Source organism: Salmo salar, chromosome 02, assembly GCF_965601325.2.
Source record: "Salmo salar chromosome 02, fSalSal1, whole genome shotgun sequence".
Classification (NCBI taxonomy): domain Eukaryota; kingdom Metazoa; phylum Chordata; class Actinopteri; order Salmoniformes; family Salmonidae; genus Salmo; species Salmo salar.
The window spans coordinates 40,241,257-40,265,693 of NC_138292.1; the positions used below are offsets into that span (position 1 = coordinate 40,241,257).

A 24,437-nucleotide genomic window follows, 5' to 3' on the forward strand; every position below is an offset into this window, starting at 1 on the left:
TCCAATCAAAAATAAAAGCTCTCTTTAGCCCAAATATGCTTGATACAGTCCTAATCTCTTTGTATGTAATGGGATGTAAACACAGCAAAAAAAGAAACGTCCCTTTTTCAGGACCCTGTCTTTAAAAAATAATTTGTAAAAATCCAAATAACTTCACAGATCTTCATTGTAAAAGGTTTAAACACTGTTTCCCATGCTTGTTCAATGAACCATAAACAATTAATGAACATGCACCTGTGGAACGGTCGTTAAGACACTAACAGCTTACAGACGGTAGGCAATTAAGGTCACAGTTATGAAAACTTAGGACACTAAAGAGGTCTTTCTACTGACTCTGAAAAACACCAAAAGAAAGATGCCCAGGGTCCCTGCTCATCTGCGTGAACGTGCCTTAGGCATGCTGCAAGGAGGCATGAGGACTGCAGATGTGGCCAGGGCAATAAATTGCAATGTCCGTACTGTGAAACGCCTAAGACAGCGCTACAGGGAGACAGGACGGACAGCTTATCGTCCTCGCAGTGGCAGACCACGTGTAACAACACCTGCACAGGATCGGTACATCCGAACATCACACCTGTGGGACAGGTACAGGATGGCAACAGCAACTGCCCGAGTTACACCAGGAACGCACAATCCCTCCATCAGTGCTCAGACTGTCCGCAATAGGCTGAGAGAGGCTGGACTGAGGGCTTGTAGGCCTGTTGTAAGGCAGGTCCTCACCACAAACCCACCGTTGCTGGACCAGACAGGACTGGCAAAAAGTGCTCTTCACTGACAAGTCGTGGTTTTGTCTCACCAGGGGTGATTGTTGGATTCGCGTTTTTCTTCGAAGGAGTAAGCGTTACACGAGGCTTGTACTCTGGAGCGGGATCGATTTGGAGGGTCCGTCATGGTCTGGGGCGGCGTGTCACAGCTTCATCGGACTGAGCTTATTGTCATTGCAGGCAATCTCAATGCTGTGCATTACGGGGAAGACATCCTCCTCCCTCATGTGGTACCCTTCCTGCAGGCTCATCCTGACATGACCCTCCAGCATGACAATGCCACCAGCCATACTGCTTATTCTGTGCGTGATTTACTGCAAGGCAGAAATGTCAGTGTTCTGCCATGGCCAGCGAAGAGCCCGGATCTCAATCCCATTGGACACGTCTGGTACCTGTTGGTCGGAGGGCGAGGGCTAGGGCCATTCCCCCCAGAAATGTCAGGGAACTTGCAGGTGCCTTGGTGGAAGAGTGGGGTAACATCTCACAGCAAGAACTGGCAAATCTGGTGCAGTCCATGAGGAGGAGATGCACTGCAGTACTCAATGCAGCTGGTGGCCACACCAGATACTGACTGTTACTTTTGATTTTGACCCTCCCCTTTGTTCAGGGACACATTATTCAATTTCTGTTAGTAACATGTCTGTGGAACTTGTTCAGTTTATGTCTCAGTTGTTGAATCTTGTTATGTTCATACAAATATTTACACATGTTAAGTTTATCTGAAAATAAACGCGGTTGACAGTGAGAGGACGTTTCTTTTTTTGCCGAGTTGATGTGAGTATTTTGAGTAAAGCATTTGGAATGAATACATTTGGATACATTATCCAAAATCAGATAATGTATGGATGACTTTTATATAGCAACATTCTATATGGGATCCAGTCCAAAAAAAAAGACTGCAGTTTGCTGCTAAGCTGTGTGTTAAAACCCTGCTACAGGGGTACACAAGCTATGTTCAGAGCTGCTGTTGCATGTCCATTCTAACACAACAGATCTGGTCTATATTAATGACCACCAGGCTCCCAATCCCCTCCATTTAGTACATGACGTTACAGGCTCTCTCAATACAAACGTTTAAGCTTGTTTTTCTGCTAGCATTATTTTATGCCGTGATGATTAATAATTCATAATAAGGGTAAGGTATGAATCACCTTGGAGAGTGCACAAACACATATGCTATACGTTTCTATCTACAATTGAGTTATTGATGTAACCTTGAATGCTGTCTACCTATATTGTACTCTAAATACCCCAATTCATGTTGTTAAGTCTAAAAGAATACACCATTCAAACCAATGAGGGTTCGGAACTTTAAAGCCAATTATCTCAGAATCTTCCTTTTGCAGATGGAACCTTGTAGTCACAAGCTCTCGAAATGTTGTCTCTGCAGCCGCAACAGCACAGCAAACTGTTGATTGGTGTGTACTGGAAGAAATTGAAGAGAAGGTGTATATAGTCTTTGGGGATGAGGCTGTCCTAATATGGACACCATATCATTTAGCCTTTAGGACATTCAGTGCCAGTTCTATCCGTTGCCCAGCCTTAGTTCAGGAAAAACCATAGGGTTAAAGGTCCTGTTGTCACCTTCTCTTCATGTGCCCTGCTCCATTACAGAAGCCCTTTTTCTTCCCAGCATGCCATGCTGTCTGTCCAGAGCTGAGTAAAGACAGGCCAGTGTGTGCCCTGCTGAGAATTCGTGCTGGGCTGATAGGCTGAAGAGAACCAGCTGCCAGTTATTAATGGCTGCCCCTTATTTTAATCTGGTCCAAGGGTAGTGGTTTACACACTAGGGGCTCGTTGTATTTCCTGCTGGCCAATATTCTGCTCTCTTAACCCTTTACAGAGGAGAGGGTAGTTGTGACCTAGAGTATGGTATCCATTTTAGGCCACCCTCAGCCTCAGCCCTTTTTGTGTCAATCATCAACCCTCCTTGAGGCTGAGGGTGTCCTAAAATGGACCTCATACCAGGCTTGGCATGTCCATGGTGTATTTGTGGCGTTTGCTGTTTATCTACAGCTGCTGCTTATTTACAGCTGATTTTGATTAGAAAGCCTAAAGTCTTTCAGTGCCTTTCGTCAAATGATCAGACAGTGAGTTTTCTCATTAATGGAAGGAAAACAAATGTCTCTGTAATGATTTTCTTTGCTCATCATTTTGTTGTATTTGCTACGATCAAAACCCGGTGATACTGCATCTTTCCCAGGAGATTTTGATAAAGCTGTTGGGTGGTAGTATGTTCACTGAAGCGCTCTAAGCCATCTTGTTTTTCATGTCGAGTGTTGTCGTGCGAAAATCCTCGAGAATCAGGTTGGAAAGCATTGACTTCCGACCTCAGGGAATGGAATTGGCAAATTGCATCCTGATAAATGTGTGATTCATTTTAATCACTGGCTGCTATTGAACTGCTTTGCCCAACAACCAGCCAATTAATGAGCCAAAGAGCAGTTACGACAGGCGCCGTGTGTCTAGCGTATTTACCCCTGGCAACAGTTTGGCCCCATCCATTCGCTCTCCTAGAAAGGTTGTCTGGGTGGAAGTGTGCTAGGGCTGTAGTGGGGGGGGGCTGTAGTGGGTGCTATCGATTGGTGTGGTCTCTGATTGTGTGTGTGTGTGTGTGTGTGTGTGTGTGTGTGTGTGTGTGTGTGTGTGTGTGTGTGTGTGTGTGTGTGTGTGTGTGTGTGTGTGTGCTGCTGCTGCTGCTGCTGCTGCTGCTGATGATGATGATGATCATCATGGCATGTTAGGCCTGTGATCCTGGCGGTCTCCGACCCTGGTCATCTCACGCCTCCCTACTGATCACAACATTGTCAGGGGATATAATTATTGCATTCTGCAATCTCTACACACTCAGTTATTTTGTGCTTTAACTGCAGAGCTTCCCCAGTCCAGATAAGGTTAACAGAGTTAACAGAGTTCAAACGTTTACAAACCCTAGCATTTATGTCAAATAAATGTTTTATCTCTGGGGAGTAGAGCAAGACTAGCGTTTAGAAAAAGTGTATTTCAACTGAAACCTGAATCCTTTGCTCTGAGGAAAAGTAATTTTGTCTGGTATTGTAAACTTTAGTGTCCTCTTTTGAACCCAAAACCTATGCTAGTCTTTTTGGCCCTGCCTGAAGAGTTATTGCCATGCAAACAAATTTGCACCATCAATATCCTTGATGCTAATCCCTAAATCATGTCTCAAGCTAGTTCTTTACTTTCACTGGATGTGGTCCTGCATAAATTATTGGCGTTAATATTGGCATATCTCTAGGCAAGAAAGCTTCTTTTGAAATAATGCCCACTCAAATTGGCTGGGACGACTATTCTGCAAAGGCTCAACAATGACACTGAGTGTGCACCTGTGGTGACTGTCGCATCCCTGTGTGTGTGGATGAGTGAGCAAGCGTTTGTGTACGTGTGTTTAAACCTGCATTAAGCCACAAAGCAGGATGTTGTTGTTTCTGCCTGTTTCTACCATTCACTCTGCTCTCATGGTCTCTGAAAGCCCAACCTTCATTGATGTTAGCCGAGCTGACTCCATTACTGCTGTAACTCACCAAGCCCAGGTAGCACCAGCTCAGCTCTCAGCCTTTCTTGAACCTTGACCCCTTTTTTTCACCAGTTGCTAGTGCTTTTAGATCTGAAGAATGTCTTCCCTCTCTGTTACGGAGGCTTTTCGCTGTTATATGTGAGAACACTCTGTCATAGACTAATTTGTGCACCAAATTTGAGAGAAATACGCTTTTTGTGCATATGGAACATTTCTGAGATCTTTTATTTCAGCTCATGAAACATGGCACCAACGCTTTACATGTTGTGGTTTATATTTTGGTTCAGTATATGTTGCATGTGTGTCTTGGGCTTAGATGGATGCTGCTAGCCTGTTCTCACTTAACCTCTGGAGACTACCACAGACTCATTCAGTGTTCACGATATAAATCACATCATATTACCACTCCGCCTCTGAAAAAATATTTTCTTGTTGTGTCAGTCAACCAAATCAAATTCTGGTGTGGTGGTTAGCCAATTTCCTCAGTGGGAGATTTACAGGAAGTAGGAATTATGCTTTGGTTTCAATATTTACATGTATATCAGTGGCCTTAACTCTTCCTTTTGTGTTTTTATGATTGATTCATATTCAGAAGATCATTTGCTTTTAATATTCTTATCCTCGTTGATAGTACAATATATTTCACTGCAGAAAAAAACGCTCTGACAGACGTCCAGGTGATTGTACTGGAGGTTTCCAGAAAGTCAGCCACACAGAGCTCAGCCGCACAGAGCTCAGCCGCACAGAGCTCAGCCGCACAGAGCTCAGCCGCACAGAGCTCAGCCGCACAGAGCTCAGCCACACAGAGCTCAGCCACACAGAGCACGAACTTGCATAGCCTTTACTCAACGTCAAAACAAAAAGTACATATTAACAAATAAACTCTCTAAGTGTATCGCCTCCTAGAGAAGAGAAAACAAACAAGAACATTGCCTGAAACATTGCCTCGGCTGCTGTCAGTCTCTGCCTAGTCATGAATTTATGCATTCATTTGATGCATGGGCTCTTCCAGTCATAATCATTCAATTGGGCTCCTGAGTGGCGAAGCGGTCTAAGTCACTGCATCTCAGTGCAAGAGACGTCACTTCAGTCCCTGGTTCGAATCGATTGGGAGTCCCATAGGGCGGTGCACAATTTGCCCAGTGTCGTCTGGGTTTGGCCGGGGTAGGCCGTCATTGTAAATAAGAATGTGTTCTTAACTGCCTTGCCTAGTTAAATAAATAAAAAATGTTGTTCTGGAGATACCCTAAACCACTTCATTTTACACTGCCTAAAATGCAGAAAACTTGGTTACTTTTATTGTTGGCATAACACAATTAAATCACTTTGACCATATCAGTCAGTGGGAAAAAACATGATTATTTTTAATTGAGGAGATCTTGGAAGGTTTTTGGAAGGAGAATGGCGATCCACCTTGTTTTTAATTTGATTTAACAGGGTTAGTTGGGGGTATTGTCAATGGCGTTGTTTACCAGTGTGGTTTATGTGTGATAATTGCATGCCTGTCTTAAATCCACAGCAAAACAATAATCCGTCATTGACATTACTGCAGGCCACCATTCCAGTTTAATTAAGGCTGTTGTTGTGAATCAGGTGGTTTGCCATCAGTTTAGTGACTGACCTGTGTTCTTAACCCCATCACCTGTTTTTATGTTTCAGATGATGAAGTTTGCCTGGGACAACTACAAGAGCTTCGCCTGGGGCAAGAACGAGCTACGGCCCCTGACCAGGAATGGCCACATTGGGAACATGTTTGGTGAGTAGTGTTTTGTGTCCCCAAGCTAAAAGGCCCCATAGGCCCCATAGGCCCCCACAGGTTACTGGGGAGCTGCTCGCGAAGGTCTTACAGTCTTTGTCAAAAACAGTCATGTACATCTGAGTGACAGGATATCCGGTGATAAAGCTCTTAATAAAAGTGAGATCATCTTTTAATGAGGATTGGGTTGGTGGGCCTTTGTCTGTCTGACACGCCTGACTTCCTCCACATCCTGTCTACTGGGATTGTGGAGTATTGAGGCCATTGTGTGAAACAATGCTCACCTTTCTCTCAGAGGTTTGATGGCATCTCTTCTCTGTCTCTCATCATGTAGTAGTAATAAGATAATGTGTCTTCCCGAATAGAAATACATGTAAATGTGAATTGTACTGTAGTATTCATGTAAATGCCATACATTATGCAAAAAGGGTGATAACTCAGCCTTCTCTCTTCCCCATGTGCTGGAATTAAGACCTACAAAAGAGACCTTATCCAACCTCTGTATGATGTCTGGTTGTATTTCATAGCCCTACAGATGTCGGATTTTAATTTGATCAGTATGGAGAACTTTCCTGCAATGCAGGACATTTAAAATGTGTAGTGTATTGGAGGTTTTAGCAAGGCTTCTAAAGTTTGTCATTTCCATTTAGAAAGTTTAGACTTGATTTTCCCTTATGAAAAATGTATCAACCCCTGCCAAAATGTTCATTAATCATAATGCACATAATCATTCATTTCCTTTTGCTGCACGATTATTTTCCTCCAGTAGCAAACTGGCTCAATTTAAGATCTTACGTCTGTAAGTTTTATTTTATTTATTTATTTATTTCACCTTTATTTAACCAGGTAGGCAAGTTGAGAACAAGTTCTCATTTACAACTGCGACCTGGCCAAGATAAAGCAAAGCAGTTCGACACATATAGCAACACAGAGTTACACATGGAGTAAAACAAACATACAGTCAATAATACAGTAGAAAAATAAGTATATATACAATGTGAGCAAATGAGGTGAGATAAGGGAGGTAAAGGCAATAAATAGGCCATGGTGGCGAAGTAAATACAATATAGCAATTAAAACACTGGAATGGTAGATTTGACAGTAGATGAGTGTGCAAAGTAGAAATACTGGAGTGCAAAGGAACAAAATAAATAAATAAATACACTAGGGGGAAGAGGTAGTTGTTTGGGCTATTTATAGATGGGCTATGTACAGGTGCAGTGGTCTGTGAGCTGCTCTGACAGCTGGTGCTTAAAGCTAGTGAGGGAGATAAGTGTTTCCAGTTTCAGAGATTTTTGTTGAGTAGGGTGTTGGAGGCTATTTTGTAAATGACATCACCAAAGTCGAGGATCGGTAAGATGGTCAGTTTTACGAGGGTATGTTTGGCAGCATGAGTGAAGGATGCTTTGTTGCGAAATAGGAAGCCAATTCTAGATTTAACTTTGGATTGGAGATGTTTTATGTGAGTCTGGAAGGAGAGTTTACAGTCTAACCAGATACCTAGGTATTTGTAGTTGTCCACATATTCTAAGTCAGAACCGTCCAGAGTAGTGATGCTGGACGGGCGGGCAGGTGCAGGCAGCCATCGGTTGAAGAGCATGCATTTAGTTTTACTTGTATTTAAGAGCAGTTGGAGGCCACGGAAGGAGAGTTATATGGCATTGAAGCTCGTCTGGAGGGTTGTTAACACAGTGTCCAAAGAAGGGCCAGAAGTATACAGAATGGTGTTGTCTGCGTAGAGGTGGATCAGAGACTCACCAGCAGCAAGAGCGACATCATTGATATATACAGAGAAGAGAGTCGGCCCAAGAATTTAACCCCAGTCGAGGCAATCATTTGAGAAACCAAGGCTGTTGAGTCTGCCGATGAGGATGTGGTGATGGACAGAGTCGAAAGCCTTGGCCAGGTCAATGAATACGGCTGCACAGTACTGTTTCTTATCGATGGTGGTTAAGATATCGTTTAGGGCCTTGAGCGTGGCTGAGGTGCATCCATGACCAGCTCTGAAACCAGATTGCATAGCGGAGAAGGTACGGTGGGATTCGAAATGGTCGGTGATCTGTTTGTTAACTTGGCTTTCAAAGACCTTAGAAAGGCAGGGTAGGATAGATATAGGTCTGTAGCAGTTTGGGTCAAGAGTGTCCCCCCCTTTGAAGAGGGGGATGACCGCAGCTGCTTTCCAATCTTTGGGAATCTCAGACGACACGAAAGAGAGGTTGAACAGGCTAGTAATAGGGGTTGCAACAATTTTGGCAGATAATTTTAGAAAGAAAGGGTCCAGATTGTCTAGCCCGGCTGATTTGTGGGGGTCCAGATTTTGCAGCTCTTTCAGAACATCAGCTGACTGGGTTTGGGAGAAGGAGAAATGGGGAAGGCTTGGGCAAGTTGCTGTGGGGGATGCAGTGCTGTTGACTGGGGTAGGGGTGGCCAGGTGGAAAGAATGGCCAGCCGTTGAAAAATGCTTATTGAAATTCTCAATTATAGTGGATTTATCGGTGGTGACAGAGTTTCCTATCCTCAGTGCAGTGGGCAGCTGGGAGGAGGTGCTCTTATTCTCCATGGACTTTACAATGTCCCAGAACTTTTTTGAGTTTGTGTTGCAGGAAGCAAATTTCTGCTTGAAAAAGCTAGCCTTGGCTTTTCTAACTGCCTGTGTATATAGGTTTCTAACTTCCCTAAAAAGTTTAATTTCACGGGGGCTATTCGATGCTAATGCGGGATGCCACAGGATGTTTTTGTGTTGGTTAAGGGCAGTCAGGTCTGGAGAGAACCAAGGGCTATATCTGTTCCTGGTTCTAAATTTGTTGAATGGGGCATGCTTATTTAAGATGGTGAGGAAGGCATTTTTTTAAATAACCAGGCATCCTCTACTGACGGGATGAGGTCGATATCCTTCCAGGATACCCGGGCCAGGTCGATTAGAAAGGCCTGCTCGCTGAAGTGTTTCAGGGAGCGTTTGATAGTGATGAGTGGAGGTCGTTTGACCGCTGACCCATTACGGATGCAGGCAATGAGGCAGTGATTGCTGAGATCTTGGTTGAAAACAGCAGAGGTGTATTTAGAGGGCAAGTTGGTTAGGATGATATCTATGAGGGTGCCCGTGTTTACGGCATTGAGGTTGTACCTAGTAGGTTCATTGATAATTTGTGTGAGATTGAGGGCATCAAGCTTAGATTGTAGGATGGCCGGGGTGTTAAGTATGTCACAGTTTAGGTCACCTAGCAGCACGAGCTCTGAAGATAGATGAGGGACAATCAGTTCACATATGGTATCCAGAGCACAGCTGGGGGCAGAGGGTGGTCTATAGCAGGTGGCCACGGTGAGAGACTTGTTTTTAGAGAGGTGGATTTTTAAAAGTAGAAGTTCAAATTGTTTGGGTGCAGACCTGGATAGTAGGACAGAACTCTGCAGGCTATCTCTGCAGTAGATTGCAACACCGCCCCCTTTGGCCGTTCGATCTTGTCTGAAAATGTTGTAGCTAGGGATGGAGATTTCAGAGTTATTGGTGGTCTTCCTAAGCCAGGATTCAGACACGGCTAAGACATCCGGGTTGGTAGAGTGTGCTAAAGCAGTGAATAAAACAAAGGAGGAGGCTTCTAATGTTAACATGCATGAAACCAAGGCTTTTACGATTACAGAAGTCATCAAAAGAGAGCGCCTGGGGAATAGGAGTGGAGCTAGGCACTGCAGGGCCTGGATTCACCTCTACATTGCCAGAGGAACAGAGGAGGAGTAGGATAAGGGTACGGCTAAAAGCCATGAGAATTGGACAACTAGCACGTCCAGAACAGAGAGTAAAAGGAGCAGGTTTCTGGGGGCGATAAAATAGATTCAAGGTATAGTGTACAGACAAAGGTATGGTAGGATGTGAATACAGTGGAGGTAAACCTAGGCATTGAGTGATGATGAAAGAGATATTGTCTCTAGAAACATCATTGAAACCAGGTGATGTCATCACATGTGTGGGTGGTGGAACTGAAGGGTTGGATTAGGTGTAATGAGCAGGGCTAGAGGCTCTACAGTGAAATTTACATTTTTTGTGATTTAGCAGACGCTCTTATCCAGAGTGACTTACAGTAGTGAATGCATACATTTCATACATTTTTTTCTCCGTACTGGTCCCCCGTGGGAATTGAACCCACAACCCTGGCGTTGCAAACACCATGCTCTACCAACTGAGCCACACGGGAAATAAGCCAGTAAACACTAACCAGAACAGCAATGGACAAGGCATATTGACATTAAGGAGAGGCATGCTTAGCCGAGTGATCATAAGGGTCCAGTGAGTAGTGAGGTTGGTTGGGGTTACGGCGATTCAGACAGCTAGCCGAGCCATGGGTAGCAAGCTAGCAGAAGATGGGAGTCTGTTTTTAGCCACCCCGTGCGTTTACGTCGGTAGATTAATGGGTTCCGTGTGGTAGAGGGGACCAATCCAATTGTCAAAATAGTTATAGTTATAGTGCCCCAAGAAGATTGTTCGATAGACCTGTTCAGACAGCAGCCGATATGCTCAAGACAGCTAACGATTAGCGAGCCGCAGTTAGCAGATGGGCGTTCAGGTTACGTTGCGATGGAGGGGCCAGTTGAATAACTCCCTCGGGCAGATAGCGTCGGAATTCCAGTCGTGAAGGCCCGGTGGGGCTCCGCATCGGCAGTAAAACGGGTCCGGATAGGTGATTGTAGCCCAGGAGTGGCTGATGGAACTCTTCAGCTGGCTAGCTCCGGGATAATTGGTGTTTGCTCCGGAATCGACCTTATGCAATAGTCACTCGGATAGCAGCTAGTTAGCTGCAATCCAGGTGTAAATGTCCAGAGCTTGCGGTAGAATTCGGGGATATGGAGAGAAAATAGGTCCGGTATGCTCTGGTCTGAGTCGCGTTGTAGCTTTACGAGGTGAATAATACTTTTGAAAAAAACTTTAAAAAAATAAGATCAGCACCACATTTGGTGAGGCGGGTTGCAGGAGAGTGTTTTGAAGTTGAGTTTCTAGAAAAAATACAAAAAGATATGCGAAGAAAAAGACAAAAAGACATAAAATACATACACACGGGACAAGAGGAGGACAAAGGACATCTGACTGTGCTACGCCATCTTGGAAACCTTGAAGAAGCTATAGAAATAGAATATAAACGCAATAGAAGCGTTGTTTCTTGTACTATTGTCTCTTGTGTCTTTAGAGGACTGTTTCACTTTGATGTCCTTTTTCTTCTGGCCTTATTTTGTCTTTCTTTTATTCTGTTAACTAGATATTCTTTGTTATTCTTTGTTAACTAGCTAGCTTCTTCCAGGAGAGTCCCTAGCAACTGCTTAGCAACTGGTAAACAATTCAGCTAGCTAAGATAACTGTACAATTTTATGAAAAATAGTTACTTTTTCAAAAGCCTATCTTCTTTGTTTGTTGCTTGTTTTGTCTCCAATTCAGTCTTGCAGTTTTCTTTTGCTTTTTTTCCAATGTACTTCACTCTAAAAAACTCTAAAAAAAAACATGTTAATTTCAATATGTAGGAGCTCATTATTTCAGCAGCTGCTGCTCAATTTGGAACTCCGGAATAACAGTAACCATCTGTGTATGGGTTATCAATATGATCATTCTGGTAAGGAACCCTAATGGTAGCTGCCTGAAAGATCCTTTAAAGAAATATCGGTATATTCTATGTTACAGCAGCTGTGTTGACCTACTGTAACACATGGGAAGATCTTACATCTTCTAAATAGTATTGCCATTTTTGCTCTACCTAATTACACAGTACCACTAAGGTACCATTATGCAGTGAAATGTAGAAATAACACAGACAGCTGCTATTAGAGGTTAGAGGTCACCAAACTCCTGCTGGTGTTTATCTTTTAATTGCTTCCTTTATCTGAGTAGCGTAATTAGCCTCTGTGAAATAAGTATCCCCCTATATGGATCAGCCAGATATTCGCAGAGAAGATAGCTGTAGAAATCAGTAATCAGTAAATTTGTCTCTCAAAATTGTCTCTATTCTTTCAAATCTCTGGGAAAAGAGATCGGCTTACTACTTCAACCCAATATCGCTAATCCCACTAAACAAATGAACTTCCATTCCGTTGGAAATCTGACATGGTTTTCTCTCTCCACGCTCCGTTTGCTAATACTGAGGAACATGTGGGAAGGGAAGAGAGCCGAGAGGTTGTGCTGTGGGTGACTGTCACACTGTGCTGGAGGAGTGCTATGTTGAAGGAAGCCAGGTGTGAAATTGGATGCTGTGTTCTTTAATTTAATCCCATGAGTAAACAGAGATGGGGTGAGATTGGATCCTTGGTTAGCCTACTTGTCACAAGCATGTTATAAATATGCTGAAAGTCACTGGAACATCCCTCCTGCTCTCTCTCACTCCAGACTCAGTCAAAGCTCCTGATCGAGAGGTAGAACACATCTGCTGCTGCCTCTCTTCTCTCGCCATCCTCTTTCTCTGCATCCTCCTATTTTTTTCTCTTCTTTTCCTTCTCTCTTTGTGAGTCATTTTACATTTTAGTCATTTAGCAGACGCTCTTATCCAGAGCGACTTACAAATTTGAGTCATGGTTTAAGACGTCACGCTTTCCCCTCTTTGCCCACGAAAAGGTTGTAGTGCTGCTGGACAACTACACAGAGACATTTACTTAAAAATATGAAATGCATGTTCATTCTCACATTTTTTTTCACAAGTAATGGCACAGTAGAACTCTAGAGTAAGTGCTGAAGGCTCTTGTGTTCATGTGTGGGAGTGAACTTCACGTGGGAGTTTACAGAACATTGATTTGTTCTGACCAACTACACCTCATTTGCAACTTTTTAAAAGCATTTAATCATTATAATTCCACATTAACATTTTTTCCAAGACCCACACATATTTGCTATAACTTTCAGAATTTTAAGTAGGTAACACTTTACACAAAGTGGCCTATGACAGGAACAAGGTGAGAACAATTCATACCACTCACATTTTTTGATTATGATTATTATACACTTGTAGGTACAATTTTATGTTGTTCCAATGCTCATTTTGAAATATAGGGAAGGACAAGTGGCAGTATAATCTCTAACTCCTAGTTGTATCATAGGTTGCTCTGATGTAAAAAAACAGTAAAGTTGAATCATGAATGTGATATATCACATTGTTGAATGCTGAAGCAGTTGTCGTAGGTGGATGAGCTTAAAGCACTGTTTACTTAGACCTGCTGATTAATCCTTAAGAGTCTATTGACTCTTCTGGGAAGGCTTGCCACTAGATGTTGGAACATTGCTGCGGGGGACTTGCTTCCATTCAGCCACAAGAGCATTAGTGCTGTAGGGCACTGGTGTTGGGTGATTAGACCTGGCTCGCAGTCGGCGTTCCAATTCATCCCAAAGGTGTGCGATGGGGTTGAGGTCAGGGCACTGTGCAGGCCAGTCAAGTTCTTCCACACCTATCTCGACAAACTATTTCTGTATGGATCTACATTTGTGCACGGGGGCATTGTCATGCTGAAACAGGAAAGGGCCTTCCCCAAACTGTTGCCACAAAGTAGCACAGAATCGTCTAGAATGTCATTGTATGCTGTAGCGTTAAGATTTCCCTTCATTGGAAATAAGGGGCCTAGCCTGACCATGAATAACAGCCCCAAACCATTATTCCTTCTCCACCAAACTTCACAGTTGGCACTATGCATTGAGGCAGGTAGCGTTCTCCTGGCATCTGCCAAACTCAGATTCGTCTGTTGGGCTGCCAGATGGTGAAGCAGGATTCATCGGTCCAGAGAACGCGTTTCCACTGCTCCAAAGTCCAATGGCGCCAAGCTTTACACCCCTCCAGCCGACGCTTGGCATTGTGCATGGTGATCTTAGGCTTGTGTGCGGCCATGGAAACCCATTTCATGAAGCTCCCGACAAAAGATTTTATACTCTCAGCAATGGCTGTGGCTGAAATAGACAAATCCGCAAATTTGAAGGGCTGTCCACAGTCTTTTGTATGTATAGTGTATCTGTTGTTTTGCATGGGCTGCAACTACATCCACCGCATCTGCCTATGTTGTCCTTCCGCATCTGCCTATGTTGTCCTTCCGCATCTGCCTATGTTGTCCTTCGCATCTGCGGTGGGAAGTGGAAGAGCTACAGCTCTATTTGTTAGACCAGGTCTTCTCACCAAAACATCTGTAACGGCCGAACGGTTTGGCCTACAAAACTAATATGACCACTCTATGGAAAGATGACCCTCACAAACACCATGGTGTTATCCATGGTATGGCCATCTTAAAAATATTTCTTATGTTAGCTTAGTGCAACCCCCCCCCCCCCCCCCCCCCCCCCCAACGGCTTAGACTTTAGAGGTTAAACGACAGATTGTGCTTAGCATAGTAAACAAAAAAATGCTATCAGATCTTATTCTAGATCGACAGCCGCCCATCTTAATTGGCTATCACTTTCAAGTCACGTTTCATTTGGTCTCTGAGCCTCAGATGGTTCTCTGTTAGTATTGTTATATTTGACAGACATCTATTTACTCAGCTTTCTATTTACACAGACAAGGCTAATTGGACAACAAGTCTTCTAAATGTGTCATGGCCGGATGCTTAGAGAAATGAATTGAGTGCTGTTGATATGCCGAGTACAATCGAGGACTGATGTTAACATACTCAAACATGACACATTGAAACTGGATGTGTTATGGAATTGAAATCCCTATGATGGTATGGAGGGTTGGTTTAATCTTTAATGTGGTATGAGAAATGTTGTTATTCATGTAATGCCTTTGACTGGTAAAGGAGAGACATAATGTGTCACACTGGCAGATTAGCTTGTGTGTTTTTTTGGTTTTACTGTCCTTGTGGGAACCAGAAGTCCTCACAAAGATAGTAAAACAAGGAACATTCAGACAAGTGCGGGCATTTTGCTGGTCGCCACAAGGAAAAAGGCTATTTTAGGGTTACAATTAGGGTTAGGGTAGCCCTTTCCTGCAGTCGAATGACCAAAGTGCGCTCTAGTGGCCTAATTGGTGGAATGTTATTCATATTTTTCATAATTTCATAATTAATAATAATATTACTTTTAACGCAGAACGTATGGTGTTTCTATGTCAAACTGTTTTGTTATATTTTAGTCCTCTGTGATGTATATGAAGGGTAATATCGGGATGCAAACGTAAAATGTAAATCATTTCAACTCTATATCTGACATGGTAAAGGTGTCTTCTTTTTTTAAGCCCATAACCATGTATGTGAGGTGTATACTTTTGTTTCAAAGTAGATTTGTTTAAGACTACCAAGAATCACTCTGTGTCCCTGATTTAGCCCACTGCAGTAATATGTTATTAAGGGTTAGGGTTAGGGGATTGGGAAAATAAGATTGTGAATGGGAATCAATTGTTTGTCCCAACAAGGATAATACAACAAACGTGTGCGTGTGTGTGTAATGTATTCATCGCAGCCACAATCACCCACCTATGTAGTTTGACATTTCTTAGGAGAAGTTACATTCTAATAATATATTACCAGCATGTGAAATTGTGCTTTTGCTTTAGTGGCTTGGAAAGACAGACTCAATAGATTGAAGGCTTCCAAGGGTCACTTGGATGTTCAGAACACAGTATTGGATCTTGTTGTGTATGATCTTGCACGTGGACACTCCAGGGCCTCACCCACTCTCATACTGTCACTTTCTGTTCATCTCTGGCACTCAGTTCTCTGCTTGATGTATTTTTTATCTCCCATACGTCTCTCTCTCTCTCTCTCTCTCTCTCTCTCTCTCTCTCTCTCTCTCTCTAGCTCTCTTTTTTTCTCCTCTCTCTCTCTTTCTCTCGCTCTCTCTCAAATTCAATTCTCTCTCTCCCTCGCTTTCTCTCTCTTGCTCTCTCTCTCTCTCTCCCTTTCTCTCTTTCTCTCTCTCTCTCTCCCTTTCTCTCTTTCTCTCTCTCTCTCTCTTGCTCTCTCTCTCACTTTCTCTCTCGCTTTCTCTCTCTCTCTCTTTTTCTCTCTCTCTCCCACACTCACACTCACACTCACACTCTCACACACACTGTGCAGTGATTATCTTAGGTCAGCTTGAAGTGCTCATTTAACTGGACAGGTAGTTAAGACTTCCCTGGCTGGCAGACAGAAGATTTCTGTAGTCTGAATCGGTGCTTGAGAGTTGTGCCTCAGCCAACACGCATCATTACAGGGGGATAACTGATGGACAGGAGAGTCGGCAAGGGCAAGGACATGTGCAGCAACTGTCACTGCCTTCTAAGAGAAGAAGTAGATCTCCTGGAGTAAGGGATGATGAGAAGGCTTCAGGTGTATCATAACATCCGAGGCTTGCGGCTAGGAAAGGACTTGTATGTGTATAGATATGGAGAGAATCTTTCTGAGTAGGGAGGGTAACATAAAGTCATGCAGGGACACTTGTTAATATTTAGAGAATTGCCAGAGAAAACACTTAAGCACATTGAATAATTTTGAGAGTTTGGCTCGACAGCTCTCGCTGGTGCCCAAGTTTTATGATAGTGTTTAAACGAAAAATAATCTTGTGACATTCGTCTTCGAGCATGCATATTATCTGTGAGGCTGATTCGAAGCAAGCATCAAACAGCAGGTGTTCCCTATCTTTGAACAGAGCTGGAACTTGAGCTAGAGTAGGATGTAAAAAGAAGAACAGGAGGTGAAAGTGATGTACTGGATCAACTCTCAATCCCACACACGTACTGTGCGTCTAATGATATAGCAAAGCAAAGATTAGAAGAAACATAGCAAAGAACAGTGCAAACAAACACTAGCAAAGGGGACCCTGGGGTTGGGAAACCCTGGGGAAGGCAGTATTATTATTTTCCATCTAGTTTATTGAATACTGTTAAAAAGAAGAAAAACAGATCCATATTATTTTGGGAAGCATCAAGATTCCCGTTGTGCTGGAGTTTTTCTTCTTTTTAATAGTATACTTTTAGCTCCATGTACCTAATATCACGTTAAGGTGTACGAGTTCACTCTTTCAAGTTTATTGAATACAGCCTTTAGCATTCACTTGAATTCACCCAGGCAGTGATTCGCTAAGACATAAGGCGTTTGGATTTTTAAAGACGGAAGTCGTTTATAGCTTAATCTTGTTGTTGTCATTAGTGTTCTCCCTCTAGCTCCCCCAGACTCCTAATACCTTATCATTCAGCGTCCAGATCACTCAAACCAAATTTCAGAGGACAAGTTGATTGTTCATGTTGTTCAACCTCTACGGCTGCGGCAAACAAACAAGGCTACAAACCCTCCAATTTCAAAAGAAAGGTAACAATTCGGTATCACTCCATTGTGAACAACAATCAAGGCTTGGGCTCTTCGACTCCAGAGCTGTTTCCTTGCCTTTGACCTTGGCTGAGAAGCAGCAGCTAAAGAGGATAGAATATTTTTCATGTCAAACCCGTCTGCCCATTATGTGTCCTTGGAAACCTTGGCCTTCACCAAAGCGAGAAGAATAAATGGAAGAAAGAAAACATGGGCTGACTTTCAAACACCCTTCGAGATCTCCAGCTGCTGTAAGGAATAGGATTAGGCGGCAAGCTCCAGGAACGGTCGGCTGAAAGCTCTCTGTAAACTGCTCATCAACAGACCGTTGCTTCAGGCCAACACTGCCACATAAACCCACGAGTAAATCCTTCCTTTGTGTCTCTGCTTACTGAGACAAAAAACGGTGATGGAAATGCTAACCAAGATGAAGTCCCAGTTTTCTAGATCGTCACACGTGGCCCTAATGTGTACAGTAACTTGACAATGTCTTTCATACCAATAGGTGTCCACTCGATGAGTTCTGATGATGTACTTTTTTGGATTTTTGCACCATGACTCTCATTTATCTTTTTGAAAAGGTAAGGCTTGTTTTTTAGCCTCTGCCTATTTTGTCCCCTTCCAACCCTGAGCTTTATTGTTGTGGATCGATCAGAAAATGATGCAAGTCATTCCTGTATTTCATTAAAACAAATAGTGACAATATCACACTCTCTAATGCGAGGCGAACCACCCCCGAGCCTTAATAGGGGCTTAAAGGGATGTTCATCCACTGTGAGTGATGTCATTACCACAGCTTTAGAATATGTGGGTCACTAACTTAAGCACACACTGTATCATACAGAGCAAACCCAACGCAGCCAGATGCTGAGGAGGACATAGTGGTCATGACAGTACTGGAGAAAGGAACATAACATTAGCAGTCACAGCATCTATTTTCCCTGTGGAGCACAGTTTTGTCCTCCAATAGTTGTTCTGTCCTTAAACAATGGATGTCTTATGGCTAGTAATGGGATTGTCCACAGGCAGTGTTTTGGAAATTCTCTCTCCCCAACACAAAGAGACGGAAGGCCCCACTCTCTCCTCACTCCCTTCTGCAGGATTCTTTGCAATTTCCTCTTGCCCTTTATCTTATCGCTGTTGTGTCCTTTCTCAAGATATATTTTTATTTCCCTCGTTTCATCCCCCCTCGATAGTCTCTACACCTCTGCCGCCCCTTCTCCTCTTTTCTTATTTTCTCTCCCCTCATGAGATGTAATTAAAGAGCACCAGCCTTCCCAGAATGAGACACGGGCCTACCCCTCGGCCCCTATGTGGACCCCAGGAAGAGTAGTTGATGCTTTTGCAGTGGCTAATGGGGATCCTAATAAATACCAAATACCCCTTGACCTTTTGCGCACAGCACACCCAGGTACCATTTAAACCAGAGGCGTTTATTGAAAAAACTCACAAGCACTTCAGTCGTCGTAAAAGCAGCATGGAGCATTGAGAAGGCCATGTGGAAGCTCAATGGAAGCCGATCGATCCCTTCCATCTGATCGATAAGAATTTAGCTAGTCATGGTGAATTATTATGATGTGAGTAGGAGAAAAAACTATGAGCCATAGAGAGGCCTGAGATTCTGAAGGCATCTTTAGAGAGTGCCAGTCTGTATACATACTGTCACAGTGAATAAAACCATACAGGAGACACACACTGGCGCCAAGTCGACCTTGAAGCCCTTTCAGTCACGGTCCTTCCTTTTCTGTTATCCGGAGAACATTTTTATTAAAGGCGTTGAACTGGGAAGCACCCTAACGCTATTGCCATTCTATCCACCGCCCTCCCACCTGTACAGAGAGCACACAGTTCTTTCCCACTCTGCAATTATGTCCCAGAGTGCATCTGGTCTCAGGGGGAGTGTGCATTCAGTGAAGGTGCCAGTAGGGAGTGGTAAATGAGGTGGGAGGACCTTTTTCGTCAAGGTTAAATGAAGGGCTAGGCAAATGACGCCTCTACTCTGACAGTCAAATAATACATTCAAGCAGAGCGAAGGGTCAACTCCACCCGTTCATCCCGCTTACCTCCCCCTCATCCCACAGGCACTGTTATGGATGCCATACAGTGTGGAAGATATAATTTACTGTATATCTCCATAGCGACAAAGCCCCAGGTGACAAGTCACTTTCCCAACCCCCTTCCCCTGTCACTTCTCTCACCCTGGAGACACAGTCCCAACCCTCCTTTCAATCTCACGGATCTGATGTTGAACCAATGAGGTTTCCATCGTTCTCTCCAGCAAGACACAAATAATCATAATTATAGGCTGTGAAGCGTCTTTTTCATGCACTGTCTTGTGTGTGCTGGGGGATGGGCATATATTATCTTTTACACATACAGTGTCATTAAAAGGTGATGCTTTTCCCACTGTTAAAACCTCTTAAGGATCGGACCCTTTTTTTAAATGTTTGCCTAAAATGGCAAAATGACCCAAATCTAACTGCCTGTAGCTCAGGACCTGAAGCATGGATATGCATATTCTTGATACCATTTGAAAGGAAACACTTTGAAGATTGTAGGAAAATATAACACATTAAATCTGGTAAAAGATAATACAAAGAAATGCAAGAGAAGGGCCAATATATGACTTAGGAATCTAGGCGCAATTGAGATTGTGGCCACTAGATGGCAGCAGTGTATGGGCAACGTTTTAGACTGATCCAATGAACCATTGCATTTCTGTTCAAAATGTTGTATCAAGACTGCCCAAATGTGCCTAAGTGGTTTATTAATACATTTTCAAGTTCATAATTGTGCACTCTCCTCAAACAATAGCATGGTATTATTTCACTGTAATAGCTACTGTAAATTGGACAGTGCAGAATTGAAGCTTTCTGCCCATACAGGATATCTCTATGTCCTGGGAAATGTTCTTGTTACTTACAACCTCATGCTAATCGCATTAGCCTATGTTAACTCAACCATCTCGCGGGCGGGACACCGATCCTGTAGAGGTTATTAAACAAACACCAGTTATGAGATGCAGTAGATATGTATAGCTCTCATTATTCTACCTGCATTTTCTAAGGGAACGTACAGTAGTTGTCTTAGAGGCAGACATTCTACACAATGTTTTCAATGTTTTCTTTGCTAGGTCTCAGGGAATAGGAGGACTTAGCTTGAGATGTCTATTCTAGCATATGGAGAAGATTTTCCCCAAGAGACACATGTTAGAAGGGTTGTGTTATGATGACCTTCTATTGGCTGTCATGAACAAAGCATTTTCATTATATATGGTGCATTTGGAAAGTATTCAGACCCCTTGACTTTTTCCAAATTTTGTTACTTTATAGCCTTATTCTAAAATGGATTACATGTATTTTTTTAACCAAAATCAAATCAAATTTAATTGGTCACATACACATATTTAGCAGATGCTATTGAGGGTGTAGCGAAATGCTTGTGTTCCTAGCTCCAACAGTGCAGTAGTATCTAACAATTCACAACAATACACAAATCTAAAAGTCAAAGAATGGAATAAAGAAATATATACATTTAAATATTAGGACAAGAATAAAGAAATCTGTAAATATTAGGACGAGAAATATATAAATATTAGGACGAGACACACCTGTCTATATAATGTCTATATAAGGTTCCATAGTTGTTTTTATTTTATTTTTTATTTCACCTTTATTTAACCCGGTAGGCAAGTTGAGAACAAGTTCTCATTTACAATTGCGACCTGGCCAAGATAAAGCAAAGCAGTTTGACACATACAACAACACAGAGTTACACATGGAGTAAAACAAACATACAGTCAATAATACAGTAGAAAAATAAGTCTATATACAATGTGAGCTAATGAGGTGAGATAAGGGAGGTAAAGGCAATAAATAGGCAATGGTGGCGAAGTAAATACAATATAGCAAGTAAAACACTGGAATGGTAGATTTGCAGTGGAAGAAAGTGCAAAGTAGAAATATAAATAATGGGGTGCAAAGGAGCAAAATAAATAAATAAATAAATACAGTAGGGGAAGGGGTAGTTGTTTGGGCTAAATTATAGATGGGCTATGTACAGGTGCAGTAATCTGTGAGCTGGTGCTTAAAGCTAGTGAGGGAGATAAGTGTTTCCAGTTTCAGAGATTTTTGTAGTTCGTTGCAGTCATTGGCAGCAGAGAACTGGAAGGAGAGGCGGCCGAAGGAGGAATTGGCTTTGGGGGTGACCAGTGAGATATACCTGCTGGAGCGCGTGCTACAGGTGGGTGCTTCTATGGTGACCAGCGAGCTGAGATATTACCAGTGGTGACCAGTGGTATATTACCTAGCAGGGTCTTGTAGATGACCTGGAGCCAGTGGGTTTGGCGACAAGTATGAAGCGAGGGCCGGCCAACGAGAGCGTACAGGTCGCAGTGGTGGGTAGTATTGACAGTAGTTGACAGTGTATGTCAGAGCAAATTGTCCATAAAGCTCAGAGACAGGATTGTGTCAAGGCACAGATCTGGGGAAGGGTAACATAAAAGGCCAACAACATTGAAGGTCCCGAAGAACACAGTGGCCTCCATCATTCTTAAATGGAAGAAGTTTGGAACCACCAAGCTCCAGGAAGAACATTTCTAAATACCTGTTTTTGCTTTGTCATTATGGTGTATTGTGTGTAGATTGATGAGAATTTTGTCTTTTTTTAATCCATTTTAGAATAAGGCTGTAACGTACCAAAATGTGGAAAAGGTCAAGGGGTCTGAATACTTCCCGAATGCACTGTATATACAGCAATTAATTATTTGGGAACGGGGGGCAGTATTGAGTAGCTTGGATGAATAAGGTGCCCAGAGTAAACTGCCTGCTACTCAGGCCCAGAAGCTAGAATATGCATAGAAAACACTCAAAAATTTCTAAAACTGTTCAAATAATGTCTGTGAGTATAACATAACTCATATGGCAGGCCCAAACCTGAGAAAACTCCAACCAGGAAGTGGGAAATCTGAGGTTTGTAGTTTTTTTAATTGATTGCCTATCCAATATAGTGTGTCAGATTGGGGTCAGATTGCAGTTCCTAAGGCTTCCACTAGATGTCAACAGTCTTTAGAATGCTGTTTCAGGCTTCTACTGTAAAAGGGGAACGAATAAGAGCTATTTGAACCAGGGGTCTGGCTGAAAGCCTTGAGTTGTTTATCGCGTGCAGCCCTTTCCTTTCTAAAGACAAAGGAATTGTCCGGTTGGAATATTATTGACGATTTATGATAAAAACATCCTAAAGATTAATTATATACATCGTTTGACATGTTTCTCCGAACTATAATGGAACTTTTTTGACTTTTTGTCTGGACTTTGTGAGCGCTCCTTGTGCATTTGGATTACTGGACTAAACGCGCGAACAAAAAGGAGGTATTTGGACATAAAGATGAACTTTATGGAACAAAACAAACTTTTATTGTCTAACATGGAGACCTGGAAGTGCCATCAGATGAAGATCATCAAAGGTAAGTGATTTATTTTAACGCTATTTCTGACTTTTGTGACACCTCTCCTTGGTTGGAAAATGGCTGTATGGTTTTCTGTGGCTGGGCGCTGACCTAACATAATCGCATGGTGTGCTTTTGCCCTAAAGCCTTTTTGAAATCTGACAGCGGTTGCATTAAGGAAAAGTTTATCTTTAATCGTATGTTAAACACTTGTATCTTTCATCAATGTTTATGATGAGTATTTCTGTAATTTGATGTGGCTCTCTGCACTTTCACCAGATGTTTGTTTGAGACAATGCATTTCTGAACATAACGCGCCAATTTCAAATGAGGTTTTTGGACATAAAGATGAACTTTACCGAACAAAACAAACATTTATTGTCTAACATGGAGTCCTGGGAGTGCCATCCGGTGAAGATCATCAAAGGTTAGTGATTAATTTTAACGCTATTTCTGTCTTTTGTGACACCTCTCCTTCTTTGGAAAATGGCTGTATGGTTTTCTGTGGCTAGGCGCTGACCTAACATAATCGCATGGTGTGCTTTTGCCGTAAAGCCTTTTTGAAATCAGACACTGTGGCTGGATTAACAAGAAGTTTATCTTTAAAATGGTGTGTAATACTTGTATGTTTGAGGAATTGTAATTATGAGATTTCTGTTGTTTGAATTAGGCGCCCTGCAATTTCCAACATTTCCAAAAACGCTAGCGTCCCACATATCCCAGAGAGGTTAATGCATGAATTCAGATTTCACAGTTTGGAGTACAGTTTCTTATTATTTAATATCTTATTGTCAAGGGACCATCTATTGAATGGGAGTTGCCACCTGCTTCACTCGTCTCATTAGCAAATCTTGCACACGTTCTAGGAGGAAAATCTGTGGGGGGAAACATGTATGTTCTACTGTTTCTCCATGTGTGAGATAATAAAGACGTGGCGTTCCACGTTTTGTAAAAATGACACATATAGTAGCTCATGATGTTTATCAAAAGATTATCCAAGTCTTATACAGTGATATTTTCACTGCTTCCTATATTAGGTGCAGGGGTGCAACAGGTAAGCATTGTCCCTGCTGTACTGTAGGTGATAACAGTATGTAAGAGGTACAGTGATAGTATGTACAATAAGGAGAGATTAGCTCCACAGCTAGTCTCTGACTGTGCACTGTGGGAGAAGACCGCCTGTCAGAACAGGTTTCTCCTTGCGCTGGATGATGGCAGACCTGGCTGCACTGCTCTGCTGCTGCTGGCACTGGAGCAAATACAACAGCCTGGAGCCTACAGGCCCTTACAGGTTCCTATGCACTGCTCCAGCCTCTAGTACAGCTTCACAGGGCTCCTTTCTGGAGACTCAGCTGGGGTCCACAGACCTGCATGGACATCAGGGGGAGCAGAGGAAACTAGCTAGTGGGGTGTGCTAGAAAAAGTTGCTAGCTGAGTGAGCTAGCCGAAAAGTACCTAGTGAGCTAGCCAAGAGCTGGTAGGAATAGGTACCGATTACTGAAAGAGCCAAACAGTGAGCCAGTCTAGAGCAAGTAGAAAGAGGCAGCCTAGAGCTAGCAGAAAGAGCCATCCAGTGAGCCAGCCTAGAGCTAGCAGAAAGAGCCAGCCAGTGAGCCAGCCTAGAGCTAGCAGAATGACCCAGCCAGTGAGCCAACCTAGAGCTAGCAGAAAGACCCAGCCAGTGAGCCAGCCTAGAGCTAGCAGAAA

The 24,437-nt window shown here is 42.9% G+C and overlaps 1 protein-coding gene across 1 annotated transcript in view; it reads left to right on the top strand.

The window, feature by feature from the left end:
- The window catches only part of LOC106582899 (mannosyl-oligosaccharide 1,2-alpha-mannosidase IA), a 218,104-nt gene that overhangs the window by 92,785 nt on the left and 100,882 nt on the right, over positions 1 to 24,437 (top strand). Inside the window, 1 exon segment of the mRNA XM_082962941.1 lies at positions 5,959 to 6,055. Coding sequence (XP_082819067.1) covers positions 5,959 to 6,055 — 97 coding nt within the window.